The sequence below is a fragment of the Bubalus bubalis genome, chromosome 13, assembly GCF_019923935.1.
Source record: "Bubalus bubalis isolate 160015118507 breed Murrah chromosome 13, NDDB_SH_1, whole genome shotgun sequence".
NCBI lineage: Eukaryota > Metazoa > Chordata > Mammalia > Artiodactyla > Bovidae > Bubalus > Bubalus bubalis.
In genome coordinates, this window is record NC_059169.1 from 9136891 (window position 1) to 9158011 (window position 21121).

The following is a 21121-nucleotide window of genomic DNA, read 5'->3' on the forward strand; positions in this document are numbered from 1 at the left end:
TCAGTCCTTCCAATGAGTATTCAGAGTTGATTTCCTTTAGGATTGATTGGATAACAGTCCTTGTTATCCAAGGGACTCACAAAAGTCTTCTCCAGCACCACAATTTGGAAGCATTGGTTTTTCGGCCCTCAGCCTTCTTTATGATCCAACTCTCACATCCGTACATAACTACTGGAAAAACCATAGCTTTGACTCTACAGACCTTTGTCGACAAAGTGTACTCGAAGTACTACTCAAAGGAAATACTGGGTTCTCTTGTCTATACATTTCCCACGTCACTTACAATAAGATATCTAATTAAGCCTCTGGGAATTTTAAAAATACAATCAAAATCACACTAGGTGGTGCAGTGCTTAAAATGTTTGGAGAACTATCCTCTCAACAATTTTTTTCAGTTCACAAAACCACACAAAAAAGTTAAAATTGTTAGCTCTCCACTCTATGTTGTATAGGAGATCTCCAGACCTTATTTACCTTGTATAAAAAAAACATACCCACTGAAAAAAACCTCCCCCCTTTCCTCCTCCCCACTCCACTGGTGACCACCATCCTATTTTCTGCTTCTGTTAGTTTGACTGTGTTAGATGGTCAATGTTCGCTTGTGCTAAGCATTACTACATACACACACACAGGAAAAGGACACAGGGACATTTAATGGATCTGTGTGTCACCCTGACTGTGCTGATGCCACCACAGATATGTGCACACGTCCAAACTAATCAAATTATATACCTTTAATATGTGCAATTTTTTTTTTACATCAATATCTCAATAAAGCTGATAAAAAATTTTCTTAAAAAATTAAAAGACCCTCCTACCCACAAAAATTGACAATAATTTTTTAGAGGACTTAAAACAAAATTTTTTTCTATTTCAAATAACAATTGTATGTCTCTGTATATAAATAAGAAAAATGGCAGTTATAAAATAATTACGTAGAGGTAAAAAACACAGGTTAAAAAAAATGCATGCATCACAAAAAGCTTCTCTGGTTGATCAAAGCGAGAAAAGGTGTGCTTTGCCAATAAAAAGAAGAGATAAATGATAGTTTAAATTGAAAAATCTCCAGATGGTGCAAATTTGGCATGCTATCCTTCTTTCAAATTATGTTCCTAGGTGAGGAAACTGAACCAACTTGCTTAATTCATTAATTAAGGCATACTAATTGATAAAAATGAAGACAGTTCCTATTTTGTAGAAGCTACGATATTCAATAATTAGCTTCCATTTGTCATTCTCCTCCCACCTCACACCTCCCCATGTGGGGGTGTATGGGTATGTGTGTTGAAGGGCCAAAACACGTGCAATCTCTCTTAGAACAAGTCTGATTAAAGAAACCCAAAGGGAACAGGGGACAGACAACAAACACGGGACTGTGGTACCAAAGGAGACAATGACTTAGACACAGGACGAATGATGACCAAAGAGGGCAAACGCTGCCAACACGAGCTGCTGAGTACTAATGCCTGCAGATAAACTGTTCGTTTTGATGATTACAGAAGTCAGTAAAAGGAGTTTGATAAATGGTAAAAGTTTCAACATAAACAGAAACCACCCCATGGAAAGCGAATTATTTAAATTGTCACTACTGGTAGGCGGAGGGAAACCCTCTTCCACCCCGGTACAATTATTCTAGAGAATATAAATTGTTTGGGAACATTTATTAAGAAGTTATATTTTTATGCATTTAAATGTTTTCAATCCACATCCACTCCTTCATGGATCACAGCCTTGTCATGACGAAGTGGGCTGTGTAACTCAAGGAATCTATGAGCCACACCATGCAGGGTCACCCAAGATGGACCAGTCATACTGATGAGTTCTATGGCCCACTGGAGGATGAAATGGAACCCACACCAGTATTCTTGCCTCGAGAATCCCATGAACAGTATGAAAAGGCAAAAGATATGAAAGCAGAAGTTAAGCCCTCCAGGTCAGAAAGTGTCCAATATGCTACTGTGGAAGAGCAGAAGGCAATAATAGCTCCAGAAAGAATGAAGAGGCTGGGCCAAAGCAGAAGCAACACTCAGTTATGTATATGTCTGGTGGTGAAAGTAAAGTTCCATCTATAAAGAATGATATTGCCTGAAAGTCTGGAATGTTAGGTCCATTAATCAAGGTAAATTGGATGTGATCAAGCAGGAGACGGCAAGATTGAACATTGACATCTTAGGAATCAGTGAGCTAAAATGGACAGGAACGGGCAAATTTGATTCAGATGACCATTATATTTACTACTGTGGGCAAGAATCCCTTGGAAGAAATGGAGCAGTCCTCAAAGTCAACAGAAGAATCTGAAATGCAGTACTTGGGTGCAGTTTCAAAAATGACAGAATGATCTTGGTTTGTTTCAAAAGATGTACTTTCCATCATAGGGGATTGGAATGCAAAAGTAGGAAGTCAAGAGATACTCAGAATAACAGGCAAGTCTGGGCCTTAGAGTACAAAATGAAGCAGGGCAAAGGCTAACACAGTTAGTGTTAAGTTCTGTCAAGAGAACATGGTCGTCATAACAAACATCTTTTTCCAACAACCCAGGAGATGACTCTACACATGGACATCAGCAGATGGGCGATATAAAAATCAGACTGATTGTATTCTTTGCAGTTGAAGATGGAGAAGTTCTGTACTTTCAGCAAAAACAAGGCCTAGAGTTGACTGTGGCTCCAATCATGAGCTCCTGATTGCAAAATTCAGGCTTAAATTGAAAAAAGTAGGAAAAATCACTAGACCATTCAGGCATGACCTAAATCAAATACCTTATGATTAAAAAGTGGAAGTGATGAATAGATTCAAGAGATAAGATCTGATAGAGTGCCTGAAGAACTATGGACAGAGATCTATAACACTGTACAGGAGTCAGTGACCAACACCACCTCCAAGAAAAAGAAATGCAAGAAAGCAAAGTGGTTGTCTGAGGAGGCCTTACAAAAAGATGAGGAAGAAGGGAAGCAAAAAGGGAAAGATACACCCAAGTGAGTTCCAGAGAATAGGAAGGAGAGATAAGGCCATCTTAAAAGAACAGTGCAAAGAAATAGAGGAAAACTATAGAATGGGAAAGACTAGAGATCTCTTCAAGAAAATTGGAGGTTTCAAGGGTATATTTCATGCCCTTGAATGGGCATGATAAGGTCAGAAATGGTAAGGACCTAACAGAAAAAGTGAAAATGAAAGTTGCTCAGTCATATCCAACTCTTTGAGACCCCATGGACTGTATAGTCCATGGAATTCTCCAAGCCAGAACACTGGAGTGGGTAGCTGTTCCCTTCTCCAGGAGATCTTCCCAACCCAGGGATCAAACCCAGGTCTCCCACATTGCAGGTGGATTCTTTACCAGCTGAACCACAAGGAAAGCAAGCAGAAGAGATTAAGAAGAGGTGGCAAGAATACACAGAAGAACTATACAAAACAGGTCTTAACGACCTGGAATCACAATGGTATGGCTACTCACCTAAAGTCGGACATCCTGGAGTGTGAAGTCAAGTGGGCCTGAGGAAGCCTTATTGTGAACAAAGCTAGTACAGGTGACGGAACTCCAGCTGAGCTATTTTAAATCCTAAAATATGATGCTGTTAAAGTGTTGCACTCAATATGTCAGCAAATTTGGAAAACTCAACAGTAGTCACAGGACTGGAAAAGGTCAGTATTCATTCCAATCTCAAAGAAGGGCAACACCAAGGAATGTTCAAACTACCATACAATTGCACTCATTTCACATGCTAGCAAGGTCATGCTCAAAATCCTTCAAGCTAAGCTTCAGTAGTACTGTGAACCAAGAACTTCCAGATGTACAAGCTGGCTTTTAAAAAGGCAGTGGAATCAGAGATCAAATTGCCAGCACTGCTTGGAACATGGAGAAAGCTAGAAAATTCTACAAAAACATCTAATTCTTTTTCATTGACTATGCTAAAGCCTTTGACTGTGTTGATCACAACAAACTGTGGAAAATTCTTAAAGATATGGGAATACCAGACCACCTTACCTGTCTCCTGAGAAACCTGTATATGTGGATCAAGAAGCAACAGGTAGAACCAGACATGGAACAATGGACTGGTTCCAAATCAGGAAAGGAGTAAGACAAGACTGTAAATTGTCACCCTGCTTATTTAACTTATATACAAAGAACATCATGAGAAATGCTGGGCTAGATGAATCACAAGCTGGAATCAAGACTGCTGAGAGAAATATCAACAACCTTAGACATGCAGATGATACCACTGTAATGGCAGAAAGTGAAGAGGAACTAAAGAGTCCGTTGAAGAAGGTGAAAGAGGAGAGTGAAAAGCTGGCTTGAAACTCAGCATTTGAAAAACAAAGATCACGGTATCTAGTCCCATCACTTCATGGCAAATAGAAGGGGAAAAAGCGGAATCAGTGACCTATTTTATTTTCTTGGGCTCCAAAACCACTGCGGACAGTGACCACAGCCATGAAGTTAAAAGATCCTTGCTCCTTGGAAGGAAAGCTGTGACAAACCTTGACGGCATATTAAAAAGCAGAGAAATCACTTTGCTGACATAGGTCCATATAGTCAAAGCTATGGTTTTTCCAGTAGTTGTGTATGGATGGGTGTGAGAGTTGGACCATAAAGAAGGCTGAGAGCCAAAGAACTGATGCTTTTCAACTGTGATGCTGGAGAAGACTCTCAAGAGTCCCTTGGACAGCAAGATCTAACCAGTCAATCCTAAAGGAAATCAACTCTGAATATACATTGAAAGGAATGATGCTGAAGCTGAAACTCCAATATTTTGGCCACCTGATGCAGAGAGCCAAATTACTGGAAAAGACCCTGGATCTGGGAAAGATTGAAGGCAAAAGGAGAAGGGGGCAGCAGAGGATGAGATGGTTAGACAGCATCATGGACTCAAAGGATATGAATTTGAGCAAGCTCTGGGAGATAGTGGAGGACAGAGGAATCTGGCTGCTGCTGTCCATGGGATTGCAAAGAGTCAGATATGACTGAGCCACTAAACAACAACAAACCCACAGCTAAGAATAATACTTAGGGTTTATGCAAATGTTCTTCTATAAGAGTATAAAGTATGACATTTGTCACTTGAATAAAATAAGAGACAATTTAGATTTCTAATAAAAGAGGGTTGATTAAATTATTTTGCTATGGATACAACCATATTATGGAATGCTATGTAGCCATACCAATAATTTTGCAGAAGAATACTTGTAATAAGAAAATATATTCACTGCAAGTTGTTTAGAAAATTGTTACGAGAACACATTAACAAATTAGAATGTTAGTAAATTATCTTAAATGACAACTCTTGCATCGAAGGGCCTGGATTAAAATTTCTATGAAAACTTGTACCTCCTGCACCTACCAGGTAAGATGACAGATTGTTCCAGTTTCTTCTTTTGTGAAAAGTAGAAGAATTATATTTCTTCCTACCTCATTGTGTTTTGGGAATATTAAAAAAGGTAATGCATTCAATGCTCTTAGCATTTTATTGTGCCCATAAATGCTATTGATATTAACAGAATAATATAAATATATCACATAAAATATACATATTTTTATGTTTGATTTTGCCATACCATGGAGCATATGGGGTCTTAGTTCCCCAACCAGAGATTGAACCCATGTCTCTTGCAGCAGAAGCATGGATTTCTAACCACTGGACTGCCATTGAAGTCCCTATTTATGCTGATTTAGATACTCATGCTGATATGATACATTCAGTATATACACAATAATAAACCTCAACTTTTTTATACCTATCTCTTTGGATTTAAGGGTGATTTTTGCTGCATTTGCTAGCTTGGTTGTGTTGCTTTGGCTGTGTTCCCTAATTCTGCATGCAGAAGAGAGTATGATCAGGAGTTCTGTGGCCATAACAAACAACCCCAACGTCTCAGCCACTTGAAACAACAAAGGTTTATTTATCCTAATTTCTGCTCCTGGGGTTGGGGGGTGGGGTGCAACTTTCTTGATTCTCCTATCTGTGTTCCGCTCCAAGGGCAAAAGAGTCGGACATGACTGAGCCACACAGACACAGGCAATGTCTACACATTAGTTTTCAACTCTTCTTGGTTAAAAACCTTTGTGTTATAGACCTTTGGTGGGTCAGCAGACATCTCCTTATTTAGATCAGCTACCATCTTAAACACTGCAAATCTCCATGCCAGGGAACACAACAGCACAACAATCTCTCACTGCCTCCGCATCCTCCGCTTGGAAGTGATAACATCCCTTTTGCTCATATTTTCTGGCCAAAGCCAGACCACGTACCCAGGAGAACCTCAATAACAATAAAAGTGTGTTTTTAACCAAGAAGAGTTGAAAACTAATGTGTAGACATTGCCTGTGTCTGAGTGCTCAGTCATGTCCGACTCTTTTGCCCTTGGAGCGGAACACTGATAGGAGAATCGAGAAAGTTGCACCCCACCCCCCAACCCCAGGAGCAGAAATTAGGATGAATCATTGGATATCCACACTGGCTCCGGGAGAATCATCTAACTAAATGAAGGAGTAGAAATCAAGGAATTACAGGATTAACCAAGAGTTTAAGACATCCTCTAAATTATTCCCCTGCCTTTAAGACATAATGATCACACATAGTCATCATTGGCACAAGCAAGTAATCTAATTTAATTCTACCAGGAGAATTGCTTTTTTTCTCCGCTTGGCCCCAGCTGGTGAGCTGCTGAGGCTCTCCGGCTGGAGACCCGATGGGCTTTGTAATTGCTTTCTTCACTCATGTAACCACGCTGCAGTTGGCATTCATAAACCGCAAAACTAATCCTTTGGGAGTTTCCATCTTGGCCATTTGCTTTAAAACCTCCAGTGCTCATGAGTTTGCAGATGTAGCCCTATGAAAAACGAAGTCTCTGACCATTGGTCCGAGCACTGGCCTGACTGTCATAAATCCTTGGTCTTCATTCTCAAAATTCTTACATTTTGTTACAGTTCTCTGGAAAACCTCTTCACTCATCAATATCTCTGTTTTCTTGTGAGGAAACTAAAGAAGCTTACAATCGGTAAAGAGCATCAAAAGGCTTGAACGAATTTCAAAAAAAAAAAATAAAAAATATAATTCTCTACATATTAAAACTTTTTTGGTACAATAAACTTTAAATATATTCTAGTCCCGAAAAATAGGAACTAAATAAAGATTATTCATAAAGGTAGGAGACAAATATGTTTGTCAGAGTTTATTAAACATTGATATATGAAGTCCATAAATAATTCTCTTGCACTAACATCATATAAAAATTTAAGACAAATGGAAAACTTTGGCAGATATATATTTATACACACATACTTAAAGTCATTTTCTATGTTTAAGATATTTTATATGCTTTTCTTATTTTTCTATTATATAGCTTGCTATTCTTAGCAATAAATAACAATAGTCCAAGAAAAACTGATTTTTAGTCTTTGTTATTTTAAGAGCATAATAGGCTTGCTGAAACACTAGAATCACAATATTTTACTAATGCTGGTATAACAGTGGTTCCTGTCTGGGGTTATTAGTGAAGGATGGGGCAAATCCAAAATGCTTCTGAAATTAAAAATTCCTTCTATCTGTATTTTATCCTCTTTCTTATAATCATTAGGGATAATACCAGAGTACAGGAAAACAGTATGTTACAAATAATCTTGGAGACTTGGGAGGGTTTTCTACCCACCCCTCAAAAAAATAATAATAGAGAAAAGATGACATATGATAATAAATAACAGTGGGGATGTGGAGAAATTGGAACCTTCATACACTTCTGAAGGAAAACTAAAATAGTACAGTCACTTTAAAGCCAGTGTTACGGTACGTCAAGAACCTAACCATAGAACTCCATATGACACAGCAATTCCAACTCATGGGCAGATATCCAAGATAAATGAAAAAAAAAAATTCTCTGCACAAAACTTGTAAATAAATATTCATAGAACAGTATTTACAATGGCCAAAAAGAATAAACAACTCAAATGTTGATTGACAGATGGGTGGATGAACAAATGTGGTATATCCATACAGATGAATATTATGCAGCCATAAAACGAGGTACTGACACATTACAATGTTGAAAACATTAAGCTAAGTGAGAAAAGCCAGACGCAAAAGAACACATTTCCTGTTTAGATGCAATATCCAGATCAGGCAAAAGTACAGAGACAGGAAGAAGATTAATGGTTTCCAGGGGCTGAGTGGGGAGAATACGGAGAGTGACCAGGAAGGGGTACCAAGTTTCTTTTTGTGGTGATGAAAATGTTCTGGAACAAATCAGTGGTGAAGGTCAGATAATTCTATGAATACAGTAAAAAAAAAAAAAAAAAGAAAAAAAAACCCTCTAAGTTGTATACTTTATAAGCATAAATTTTATGACACTTGAATTCAATCTCAAAAATTCATTTTTCAAAAAGAAAAAAAAAAGCCCTGCAACATAAAATTAATTTTTTAAATTTATTTAATTGAAGGCTAATTACTTTACAATATTGTGGTGGTTCTGATCTAACATTCACATAAGGGAAATCTTTCTCATTTTCCTCTTTCATGAATAAAATTTGTAATAACTTCAATTACCAGTTCCTCCAAAAGCATATTTCACATTAACTTTGCCATTTTTCGCATGAGAGGTGAAATTGTATTTCTTATTTTGATAAATCAAAAACAATGAAACCAGCTTTCCCCTAGATGAATCCTTCCTTCTCCTCCAGTGTGTACTGATCTGGTACCAAGAACACACCTGAGGCTACATGCCATCCAAGACGAGGAAAGCTTATTCCAAGCTGTTTATACGATGCTTTCTCAAAAGCCAACACTACAAGTCAGTAGGATGTTATTAAGTTTCAGAAATGTCAGTGGACAATTAGATGGTTCTATTGCTAAAGCTCTGAGCAAATATTCAAACTTTTTTTTTTCTTCTTTTAATGCAGCATTGAACTAGATGGAAATTGAACAAATCTCAGAGCTAAAGTAGACTGAGTGAGTGAGTGAGTGTGTGTGGGGGCGGTTGTGACAGAGAGGAAGAAAGAGAGAGATTATAGTTCTCCGTATTTTCACTCGTGGATACTGGAGTCATTATTCTGAAAAAGCAAATTTTTCCTCATTCAGGAATCTCAGCTACCTTTTAAATAAGATACATGTGAAGTGAATTCACTAGACTCACAGGGTTAGAGGTGGTGGGTGGCAAGGCCTGAGACCCTCACTTACCCCTTCCTGAGCATGGCAGAGTGGCACTTCCCTGGCACTTTCTGATGCTCTCCTCCGTTGACAGCGGGCAGGAACGTGGGTGTTCACACTTCTTCCCATACCAGCCTACTTTGCAGTCACATCTGCCACAGTTACACTGCCCGTGACCTTCACAATGAGAGTAAGAGTATACATGTATATTAGTGTATGTAAAAATGTATTATACATATACACATGTATATGAGAAAAACATACTGAAGTCAGAATTAGTTTCCAAACAGTGAGTGTGACAAAGAACTCAGGATCTCATAGAAAACATTAAGGCAAAAGTCCATTTTTCAACAACGTTCTTAAATACCCAAGCTGTATTGATTGATTGTGAAGGGTAAAGAAAAGCAACAACTCCAGATCAGATAAACAGGTTTGGAGGGCTATCAACTTGAATCTTTCAAAATCCAAGTGCATGAGATTGAATTAGCCTGCTGGGGCCCAAATGGAGGGTTTAATGGGTCTGGAGATTAATTCATATGGAGGAGAGCCATAGGAAATGGAAAGCAATTTGTTTTTGAAACAGGGTCACAGCTCCTGGAGTCTCCCAGACTTTATTTTCATGACCTTTTTACTACCCACAACCCTTGAAGACTAATTTCATACACACAAAAGAGGTCAGGAAAGAAATTAATTTATTTACACATGGACACAGAGCCTTCAAAAAACTGTGATAAGTGGTGATATGGTATAGCAGAAAATAGACCAGGTTATCAATCATATAAGTAGGTTCAAATCCTGACCCTGCTCCCTACAGAATACAGCTGGTCAAATGACACCCTCTTTGACATTTAGGTTCTTCATTCTAAACCGCATTATCTATCCACATTTATCAAGAAGTATATAATGTATCTTAAAATGCTACATAAAAATGAGCTATTGTTATTTTTATTCATTTGAGCCCACACATCTAACCAAGTAGGAACAGAAAGGAATGAATAACTTAGCTGAGTTTTTCGAACTCTTCATAACCGTTCTGAAATTCATTATGACAAATGCAAAGTAGATTTCAATAATTCCTCCAAAAATGCATGAAGGATTTTAAAGGAAGTGGAATCATACTTTCCTTAAGTAAATCAAGTATGTTGCTAATGGATGAAAAATCCATGCTATTTTATATTCAGTTCAGTTCAGTTGCTTAGTCGTATCCGACTCTTTGCGACCCCATGGACTGCAGCAGGCCAGGCTTCCCTGTCCATCATCAACTCCTAGAGCTTACTCAAACTCATGTCCATCGATATGAATATATATCACAGAGTATGAAAACTGGCCTTCAGTGAAGACTGGCCTGTTTTATCAGTATCTCATGGGCAGATGTCCATCTGTCAAGTTTGAAGCATCCGTCTATCAGGAAGATTTTCATTATAAACCGGCTTCTTCATGGAATAAATCATAAAATCATAGTCAAAGTAGGATGAGCTATTAGGGACTACGGAACCCAAATCTCTCATTTACACTAAATTCCATTCAACAAGTTTATTGAGCACCTGCTATGTAATAGAATCTATGGAACAAATTGCTGTTGATACTAACACTTTGTCTTAGAGCTCATAATTTTAAAGGAAAAATTTTTGATTACTAATAGATACATACGACATGTGACTATGATCATTTAGACCTTCAAACACAAGAATTTTTATTATAAAAATTTAACTTACTAACACTTATAGCTCTGAGGTTATCGGGTTCCCTAGATTCTAGCCATTTATCCTAGCTTACAAAGTTCCTCCCCATCTTCCCTGTCCTCATATAATTTTTAGAGCAAAATTTGCAAACAGAGCTGTATTGCAAATGCATAGATAAAAAACAGATTTTAAAACAAAATCTTTAACATTTAAAGTACAATCAATTCTGCTGTTCTATGAGAGCCAGTGACTTTGAAATTCTGGGAGACAAGCAGCATCATTTGTAGGGCACTTGAATGTGCCAGGAGGATGCTGGACAAAGTACAGAACATGCTGCCATTTGTGGAAGATGAGCTGACACTTCAACAATAAAACTGAAAAACACAGTTAGATTGAAAGGGGGGAAAAAAGCTTTCCTCTTGAAAGTTTAAAATAGCTGTGGAAGTTAGAACAAAGCATCCAGTAGGTGAGGAGGCCAGGGAATTCCTAAGTACTCAGGAGAAGGCCACCTACTTCTGCAGGTGCTTGGAATTCACAGGCAGTGAGCGTCCTGATCCCTTGGCACGTGGCATAAAGTCAGAGTCTGTGTGGAGGAAGATGGGGACTGATGGGAGGATACTCTGAAGTTCCATAGTTGGCTTAAGAGCAGCCATTACAGGGACTTCCCTGGTGGTCCAGTGGCTAAGACTCCACGCTCCCAATGCAATGGCCCAGGTTGGATTCCTGGTCAGGGAACTAGATCCCACATGTTTCAACTAAGGATCCTACAGCACACCACCACGAAGATCCTATGCATTGCAAATAAGAGCCAGTGAATGCAAATAAATGATAAATTAATAAATCAATAAATTAATAATAAGTAATTTTAAAATAAGTAACCATTTTTTAAAAAAAGAATAGCCATTACTTTCTGTCTGAGGTTCATTCACATGTCAACATTAAAAAAAAATTTCAGTAGCATAAAACAAATTCATGAAGATGGACAGACATTATTAATAGAGATTCTTGAAATTAAAATCTGGTCTAGTTAAGAAGTCAGATTAATTGTGGGTGCTTTAACAAATGTTAAAAAAATGTACAGATGCACTAGACCTAGAAGAAATCTCTGAAAGTCTTTCCCCTTGTTGCCCTCATATCCACTCTCTTCTGTTTTTGTCCTATTTGCCTCACTGAGTCCTTACTCTCTGTGCTTCTCCCCCTAATGTTATGCGGCTTCACTTTTCTGTCCCTCTGCTATTTCTGAGCACTTCTACAAGTTCTAGAGGAAACGTGGTCCATAAGGTCTTCACCTCTATTTCCTGTGCATTTAATGCAGCATCACGGACCTTCTCAAGGATTACTACTCCTTCTCAAGGATGTCACCTCTAGGCATCACCAACTCCAAACAAAAATGGGAAGAAGATATAAAATGTGCCCTCACTTTCACCATATGTGTGATGATCCTTAAGCTTCTGTGTGTGGCCTCAGCCTTGGACCCAGCCCCTTCCTCAGCTGAGCAAAAGGCACTCTCAGAAACAGCTGTGGTCGATTGTGTACACACTGGAAAGAACTGATGGGATGCTGTCATTGCTGCGACTGGCCGGGCTGAAAGGTCTGGCCTCTAAATAGGAAAGGATCAAAGTGGGAGAACACTGCCTAGTTCAGGATGGGCCCTGGCCTTCTCAAATCATCCACGGCTGTGCCCTCTACACTTTGCCACCAGAAGCCAACATCCAGTGAACAAGTTCACGCTGGGGGAAGAAGGTTATGAAAAAAATGAATGACTTGAGTAAAACGTTCACAGTGAAAGTAATTCCTGAGAGTCAGTGAGTATACGGCAACCAGTTTAAATGAGGAAATAGTGGCATACAGAATGTTTTTGAAGGTTTCATTGTTTGGGGAAAAGTAGGTATACCTAAATCCAATACACCAATGAATATCACAGAAGAAGTAAATGTAAAAGTAATAGAAAAAAGGCTTGAATGTAACTCTAGTCTAGCATGGTGAAAAAGAGTATTGACAGTGGTATTGCTAACCTAAATGTTGACCAGAGATGAACTTGACGAGTGAAAACATAAACAAAACTATGCTTTCACAGTCATAAAAATTATATTATACATTCTTCAATAACTTAAAGTCACATGCAGCCAAAAATAGGTTATGGATTCCATTCTAAAGGAAACTGTACCTTTTTCTACTAAAATTCTTTATGGTATTTCATCAGTGGGTTTAGGAAACCAGTTAGAAATGCAAGGTATCAATACCAGATTCTGAAGCAGGTATTTAGCTTTTCAGAAAAGACAGGAAATAAAAACTTGAAATTGCAATTTCTCTTCTGAGGTTACTAGTTTCTCAATTTTATAGCGATAAAATGATGATGAAAATGCTTGCTTTTGATTCATAAGTTTAGAAATGACGAGATCTATTTATCATGAAAATCTTTTAGACTGTCATAACATACTATATTAGAGTCTTTCATAAACAAATAGAGAAAAAAGCAAAAGTGAAGAAGTTAGGAGATCTGTGTCCTCCATCTTAATGAGTCACTGGTTCACCTTTCTGGGCTCCATCTCACTTTATCTTTAAAATGAGAGAACTAGAAGAAGTGAATTCTACCACCCTGATCTGAAACATCATGTTTCAATGCTAGTGTGTCAAATCTAGGTGTGTATGTATCCACATATATTTGGCCTTCAGGAGTTCATTTCACTGATTCTAACAAAGATTCTTTTAAACTCTGTAGACAAGGGAATCAACAAAATAGAGATGAAAGATATAGAATGTTATTGTTTTATCGCAGATATTAAATACATGGAATGTACATTAGAGAACTGCTTTCAAAGACCTATGAACACTCCTTAGACACACACACACACACACACACACACACACACACATTCATGACAAGGGAAAAACAACAGTGTCTAATGTCGGCATGTAAACAGGATCATAGCCCGAACTGCATCACAGAGTGGGGAGCTGGCAGCAAGAGACATCATCAAAGAGCATCATGGCAACGCTGGGCATTAGGGGCTTCCCTAATGGCTCAGTGGTGAAGAATCCACCTGCCAGTGCAAGAGACGCGTGTTCAATCCCTGGTCCAGGAAGACCCATAGCTCTGGATCAACTAAGCCCGTGCACTGCAACTGCTGAGCCTGTGCTCCAGAGCCTGGGAACCGCAACTGCTGAAGCCCATGCATCCTAGAGTCCAGAAGCTGCAATTACTGGGGCCGTGCGCCGCGTCTACTGAAGTCTGCGCGCCCTACAGCCCGTGCTCCGAAATAAAAGACCTCGCGATGACAAGCCCACGCACTCAAAGGGAGAGTAGTCCCCGCCCAGCCCGCTCAGCAACAAAGACCCAGCACAGCCAAAAACATTCTTTAAAAAAAAAAAAAAAACTTACTTAAAAAAACAAAACACTGAGCTTTAAAGGCTCTCAAGAAATTATAGAAGAGGTTGCTGACACCAAAGCTTTTTTGTATGTGTGATCATTGCACGCTTTTGTGTTAAGCTATCTAACCTCAGAAACATCAATCCAGGACATATGTAGTTCCAACCATTCCAGAATGCTCTTCTTCCAAAGAGGCTATTTCTTTCCTTGAAAATGAACAAAAAATGCTCATGAACTGGAATCTGATATTTACAAGTTGCTTCTCACAAGGAAATATGAAGACCATGGAGAGAAAACATTGGTGGAAATGAATTCGATCTAACTAGCACTTGTAATTTTTTTTAAAAAAATCCACTTATATTATTTTTCCCTTTCAAGACAATGTAAACTGAATGTATGTAACCATTTCCTTCCATTTCTTCCCTTAACTCTTTGTTAATCCACAAAGACAAATTTCCTCCCATAATACGGTTCTACCAAATGAGTCTACTTTCCAAACTAAGGGAACTCTAGGCTAGAACTAACCTTATATTTTCATCATTTTGCTAGGCAGGAGCAAGCTGAAAAAGTGGAAAGTCACACTGCAGCATATTTTTTCCTATTTGGGAATTTGGCAAAATGGATCAGACTGGTAAGCAGTCATCAGGAAGAAAGGAGTTATTTCAGAATCAGAAAGTCAGTTCAGGGGAGCAGTTCATAGAAATGGAATAACAGAGCAGCTGATATACTTCAGGATGGCTGGTCATGCCCTTGTCATTTCAGTCACACTCAAAATTTGTCTGAGTATCCTCTTTGAGGGATGTACATGCGTGTGTATCTTTGTGGGTATATGAGTCATATTTGTATATGGATGAATTCATGTATCAGTGAATAGGAGTGAAAGAAGTGTGAAAGAAGTGATAAACACACTTTAGGAGTGAAAGAACAATAAATACAACTGATTTACTTGGGAGCAGGGATCATATTTTAAAATTTATATCACATCTCCTGTACCCATGATGGATCAGGCACAAAATATTTACATTTAAGTGCATTATTGAATACATGAATGGAAAGAGTGGGAATAAATAAATAAAATTAGAAGGTCAATTAAATGAGCCAACTATAATCCAATGGGAGACTTCTCTTGGACTTAAACTCAAAACTCTCAGGGTGGCTGGAATGGGAGCTAAAAATAAAGCTTCATTTTATCTGAGTCTTATTACATTCCAGCCTGGCATAAATCTCTAGAGAATATCCACATCCTTGGGGTACTTCTATCTCCTAACACTAAGGTATTTCCACACTCAATAGTCAATTGCATGGCTCCCTTCTCATGGTGCAACTCTGGGCAATTGGGAAAATTGTGAAGACTAGAAATTTGCTAAGCTTTGTATATAGAATTCATTTTGATATTTGGCAAAACTAATACAATTATGTAAAGTTTAAAAATAAAATTAAAAAAAAAAGAATTCTAAAGATTTAATAAGCATGAAGAAATACTCCAGACATTGATGCCCACCCCAGATCAAAACAATGTTCAGAGAAGCTTAGTTTTATAAGAATTTTAAGCATTCAAAGGACATCTTTTCCTTACTGAAACAAAGTAAAATTGAAGCATCTTCTGTGCATCATTTGGAGATTAAATGACATGAGCACTTCAGCTAAAGTTGTTTTCAGGTGACACTTAAGGGCGGCGTGAACTTGTCAAGTTGCTAATTTCTTTGAACGTTCCCTCTTACACGTAGATGATAATGTATCCCTGTCTGAGTCAGTGCGAACATAAAATGGAATGAGGTGTGTGAACGAACTTGACAGGTATCTCTCAGCGTAGGATCTCTGATAATGAGATTCCTCTTGCTTATATTTCTCATGTTAGGTGTGGGAGGCAGACTGTGGAGAACTGGCCACATTCAGCTCACTTCAACAAAGGAATAATAAAATCACAATCACAGCCTGATGTCTTATTGTTCAAATCACAGCCTACGACCCCATCACCTCTGTGAGCCCATTCAGGAAATTCTCCCAAGCCCGAGGGATCATCAGAACAGGGCAATTCTTCTGCAGGGGGAAGCTACAGGAGCCAGATCCCCTTGGCCAGGCCAGAGAAGTCTTTGCAGTTGCATCATCATAATTAAAAAGGGTGGCTCTTTTATCTGCCTTTGCTGGCAAACTTTTTCCGGAGACAGAGTTCCCCATCTATTTCCTTACACCAACCAAGCAATCAAGCATAAGCATGTGTCTATGCCTCCTGGATTGTCCCATGTAATAAAATCTATTACTTCATTTTTGTTGAGTGACATTTTTTTAAGATGAATCTGACTGCTTATTGTTTTCCTTTGCACTATTAGAAATTCTGGCAGGGTGTATTTTGGTTTTTTCCCTTTCATTTAGATTGTGTGTGCTTAGTCGCTCAATCATGTCCAACTCTTTGCGACCCCATGGACTGAAGCCCGCCAGGCTCCTCTGTCCATGGGATTCTCCAGGCAAGAATACTGGAGTGGGTTGCCATGCCCTCCTCCAGGGGATCTTCCCAACCCAGGGATCAAACTCAGGTCTCCCATGTAGCAGGTGGATTCTTTACAGACTGAGCCACCAGGGAAGCCCAAGAATACTGGTCTGGGTAGCCTATCCCTTCTCCAGGGGATCTTCCCAATCCAGGAATGGAACCAGGGTCTCCTGCAATGCAGGCGGATTCTTTACTAGCTGAGCTACCAAGGAAGCCCCTTGCATTTAGATTACAGGCTCCCTGTCAAGGATTATGTTTCCTTCATTGCTGGAACCAGTGACCTGGATGCAGCACAGATGCTGGCAAAGAGTAGCCAGTCCATATACAATTTTTGAATCTACTAATTGATATTCAATTGTAGACTTAATGCAGAACAACTTTTAGTATATGGAGAAGGCAATGGCAACCCACTCCAGTACTCCTGCCTGGAAAATCTCATGGGTGGAGGAGCCTGGTAGGTTATACCAAAGAAGCAATGCAATAAATTCCTACAAGAACCACGTTGTCTTTAGTTTTGTACTGTGTTAATAACAGTTGCCTTAACGGTACCTCTCCTGTTCGTGGTCAGGTCTGCTAGCTTTGTGTTCTCACTGCTGAGTATTAGATACGTGGAGGTAATAGTTCTTTTGGTGAAAGACTAGACTGCTTTTCAGAGAGTGGGTGTGTTTTCATCTCCAATCTTTGCCCAATGTGGCGAATTCTCTAAAGGGTTTTCAGGTTGATATTAGGAGTCCTATGGGTCTCAAATTCTTCAGAAGGCACATTCAGTTCTTTCACTGTTTCTTGGAGAAGCAGAATAAATCTTGAAACGAGGGAAATGAACATTTTCTTATTTAAAAACAGGAATTAGGGACTTCCCTGCTGGTCCAGTGGTAAAGACTCTGAGTTCCCAGTGCAGGGGGCTCAGTTTTGATCTCTGATCAGGGAAGTAGATCCCATAGGCCACAACTAAGATCCAACACTGTCAAATAAGAAATAAATAAATCTTTTTTAAAAAGAATAATAATAAGAAAAAAATAAAAACAAGAGTTAGGAAAGCACTTACCAGAACAAAAGTCATCAGAATATCTGTCATAGACAGCCCGGCAGTCCCTCTCGTCACACTCACAGGTGTCCCCATGAATATCCCCCCAGTCTCCAGTGGGGTCCACATCGTGGCAAGAACATTCACCACACACACAAATCCCTAGAGGGGAAAAATAATTTTGTATGGGTCGAATGAAGAAAAATCATGAAAGAAAGCATCTTATACATTGCTCTTTCTTCTGTTGTTCACTTTATATTTGGAAAATATACGTGTTCGGGAATTATATTCTATAGAGGAAAACACCAGAGTGGACAGTAGAGATATTCTCTCTATATATATAGATATATATAATATGTATCTATATTCTCTATAGAATATAGATATTCCTCTATATTCTATAGAGGAAAACACCATAGAGTGGACAGTAGAGATCCTTCATAAACAAAAGTTTATGTCGATACTTCTGTAGGATTCCAGGATGTGTCAGGAGCACCGTGCTGGTAGGACTCAGAGATAACACCAACACAATTAACATAAAATGTCACCCTTGCTCTCAAGAGGTTTACAATTTATTTGACAAAAAAAAATTTTAAAAAGGCTAATAAAAAAACTAGCACGTGAAGTGCTAACGTTTTGTAAACAAGGACATAAATACTCTAAAAGTTGGGCAAGTAGAAGTCAATGTGAGCAGAAGTAATTAAGGGAGATGGTCTGGATAAGAAGAGAGAAGGGGAAATGTTTTAGGAGGTTTGGAAGTAGAACAATTTAAGGGAGGTCAAGAAAGCAAGAGTGAGCCAAGGAAGGTGGGGATGGACATGGGATCCTCAGCAGACCTGACCCACTGGAGCAGAAGGAGCGTATCCAGAAAGACTGAAAAGCAGGCATGGCTGGGTCAGATGAGCCCAGGCTATAGACGACACTGGCATAGGCGGAGAGCGAGAACTCTGGCTTTTTGGAGATTCATATAGGGAAGTGTTAAGTTGTAAATCATATCATTTTGTGTGAACTATTAATAATCATTTTTAGGGCAATGATCTTTAGATCATTTGTGAAAGGAACAAAGTTAAATCCCTTTCTTAACTCTTACATCAAAGTCAATTCCAGCTAAAGATTTAAGTATATAAAACCATAAAATGTAAAATAAAATTCATTTTTATTCAAAAACATCAAAGCAAATTATTTAAAGAAAAAAATAAAAGAATTAACGACATAAAAATCTAAAATTCTGGCTGAGGGCAAGACACCAAAAATGAACTAAAAGATAAAAACAGCTGAAACATGTAGTTATATGTATTGAAAGGACAAAGCTACTTTCACAAACATAAGCGATTCTTATGAATGAATCATCCAAGGACAAATATGCCTACAGAAAAATAGACAAAGGACACTAATTGGAAGTTTTGCAGAGAGAAATAATGACGATAGATAAATGTAAAAAATGCTTACCACTCAACCTGTAACGATTAAGGGTTGAGAGAACTTTAAACAACAGTGAGTTAAAATTATTTCAGACATCAGATAGACAGAAATAAAAAAGATTGTTTTAGTATCAAGAGTTTGTGCAGGTGCAGAGTATAAAATGTACAACTTTCTGGATGGCAATTTCACAATATAGACTCTTTAGATGTATGTTACGTATAACAGCTCACTTCAATTAACGTATGTAGAGGAAAGGAAAAGAACTGAAAAGCACATGTACAGGAACAGTAAATATGGTGGTATCATGTCATTGAAAAACCACTGGTGATTTAAATGTCCATCAGTAGGGCATTCGTGAAGCAATGGTTCCTACATAGCTTATATAATAAATGAAAATGTGAGTGAGTATGATAAATAATCAGACCTGCTCTGCATAAATTAAAGAGAGGACTTTTCCTTATAATTTTTGTCCCAAGTTCAGGCCTTTTGCTTCCCTTTCTCTATGTACAGAAATTGGGCATATTTTACTTTTCTGTGTCAACCTTTAAAAAGATAAAACTGGTGGTGTGTTCAGGCTTTCCATGTAAGCATTACCTATTAAAATGTATCCTTCATTTATAGAAATGCAAAAAAATAATTTTCCAGCTTTCTAGATTTTAACTTTTTTATAGAAGGAAACTGACTACTTACTGATAACTTCAAGTAGTCAGAAAAGCCCAACATGGCTATTTATTTACCAGGACAGCTGACAAAAGGAAAAAGAACACGTATTTTCAAGAATTTTCTTCCAAGTGTTTAATGCTAGTTGTTTTGATATCAACACTTAGTTAACTCACTTTAAATTACATGATAGCAATACTAATATATTTTTTAAATTCCTGCCTAAGGTCAATCTCAATTTCACATGGCTATATTTTATTCACTATCATATTTTTATTGTTGTGTATCAAAGTTAAATGACTCCATATCAATTCAGTATTGTAACCAAGCCTTTGATTGACTTAATTAAGACAAGTTTTTTCTGGAATACTCTCTGAATAATGAGATGGTCATGCTGTAGCTGGTTCTGTTAGTCAAGAGACATTTAACAGAAGTATCTACCAGAATCGCCTTTTCGCTCTACCATGTCACTTCTGGAGGCCTGCCAAAGAAATTACAGGCCCTGAGTTAACTATTTGTTCAGTGAAGCTGAAAGTATGAGAGCAACTTTCTTATCTTTCTGCCTTCTGCCCAGTAAAAAAAAAAATAAGAAAGGGACGCTTGTTGGTATAGGAAATGTTGATTTACATCAAAGTCAAACCCTATAAAAGATGACTTCCACATGGAAGGAAATACACAGAAAAGGTGAGGTAATAATTAAAGAGCTTTGTTTTTTCCCCAATTATGTAGTAATGAGTATGAAAGACACACCTCTGTTACTGCAGACTTTGCCATCTGGAGATGTACATCTTCGCTTGCTCTCCCAGGGGGTGATGTCACACTGGAATTCGCATTTATCTCCATGCCAACCAGCCTGGCAGTAACAGTTTCCACAGTAACACTTTCCGTGGCCTTTACCCAAAATGAATTTTACACAGTGAGGAAAAAAGCAGCTTTCAAAAGCAGAATTAACTTTCTACCTCTTGGTGATCACTTCTGCCTTTGGAAATAATCAACCTGCTCCATGGTTCTTGCTTAAAATAATCAAATCATGTAGCGTGCCACCAAAACATCATAGGTGTGCCCATATCTGCATCATCACACATATAAAGCAAGTCAAGGTGTCCTCTGATTTGTCCTAGCCAGATGGCTGATGAAAATGACAGAGTGTTCAAGAAACCGCATGAAAGACAGAGAAAGTCTACCAGGCCTCCAGTCACACGTGTGCACATCAAACTCAAATGTATATAAGCATTCACTCTGAGAGCATTTCTTGAGTCATTTGGAATCAACCATGAGAAACCAATGGTGCTTACTTCTTTGGATGCACAGTATTAATGACCGAGCCATTTCTTTAGCCAG

General features: G+C 38.3%; 1 protein-coding gene across 2 annotated transcripts in view; it reads right to left on the reverse strand.

Annotated features, from left to right (window-relative positions):
- The window catches only part of ITGBL1 (integrin subunit beta like 1), a 236348-nt gene that overhangs the window by 105794 nt on the left and 109433 nt on the right, over window positions 1-21121 (reverse strand). For both annotated transcript variants that reach the window (XM_006042244.4, XM_044927092.2), the window contains 3 exons: window positions 20531-20671; window positions 17720-17860; window positions 9165-9311 (listed from right to left, as the gene is read on the reverse strand). In XM_006042244.4, the coding sequence (XP_006042306.2) occupies window positions 9165-9311; window positions 17720-17860; window positions 20531-20671 (429 nt within the window). The remainder of the gene's footprint in view (window positions 1-9164; window positions 9312-17719; window positions 17861-20530; window positions 20672-21121) is intronic.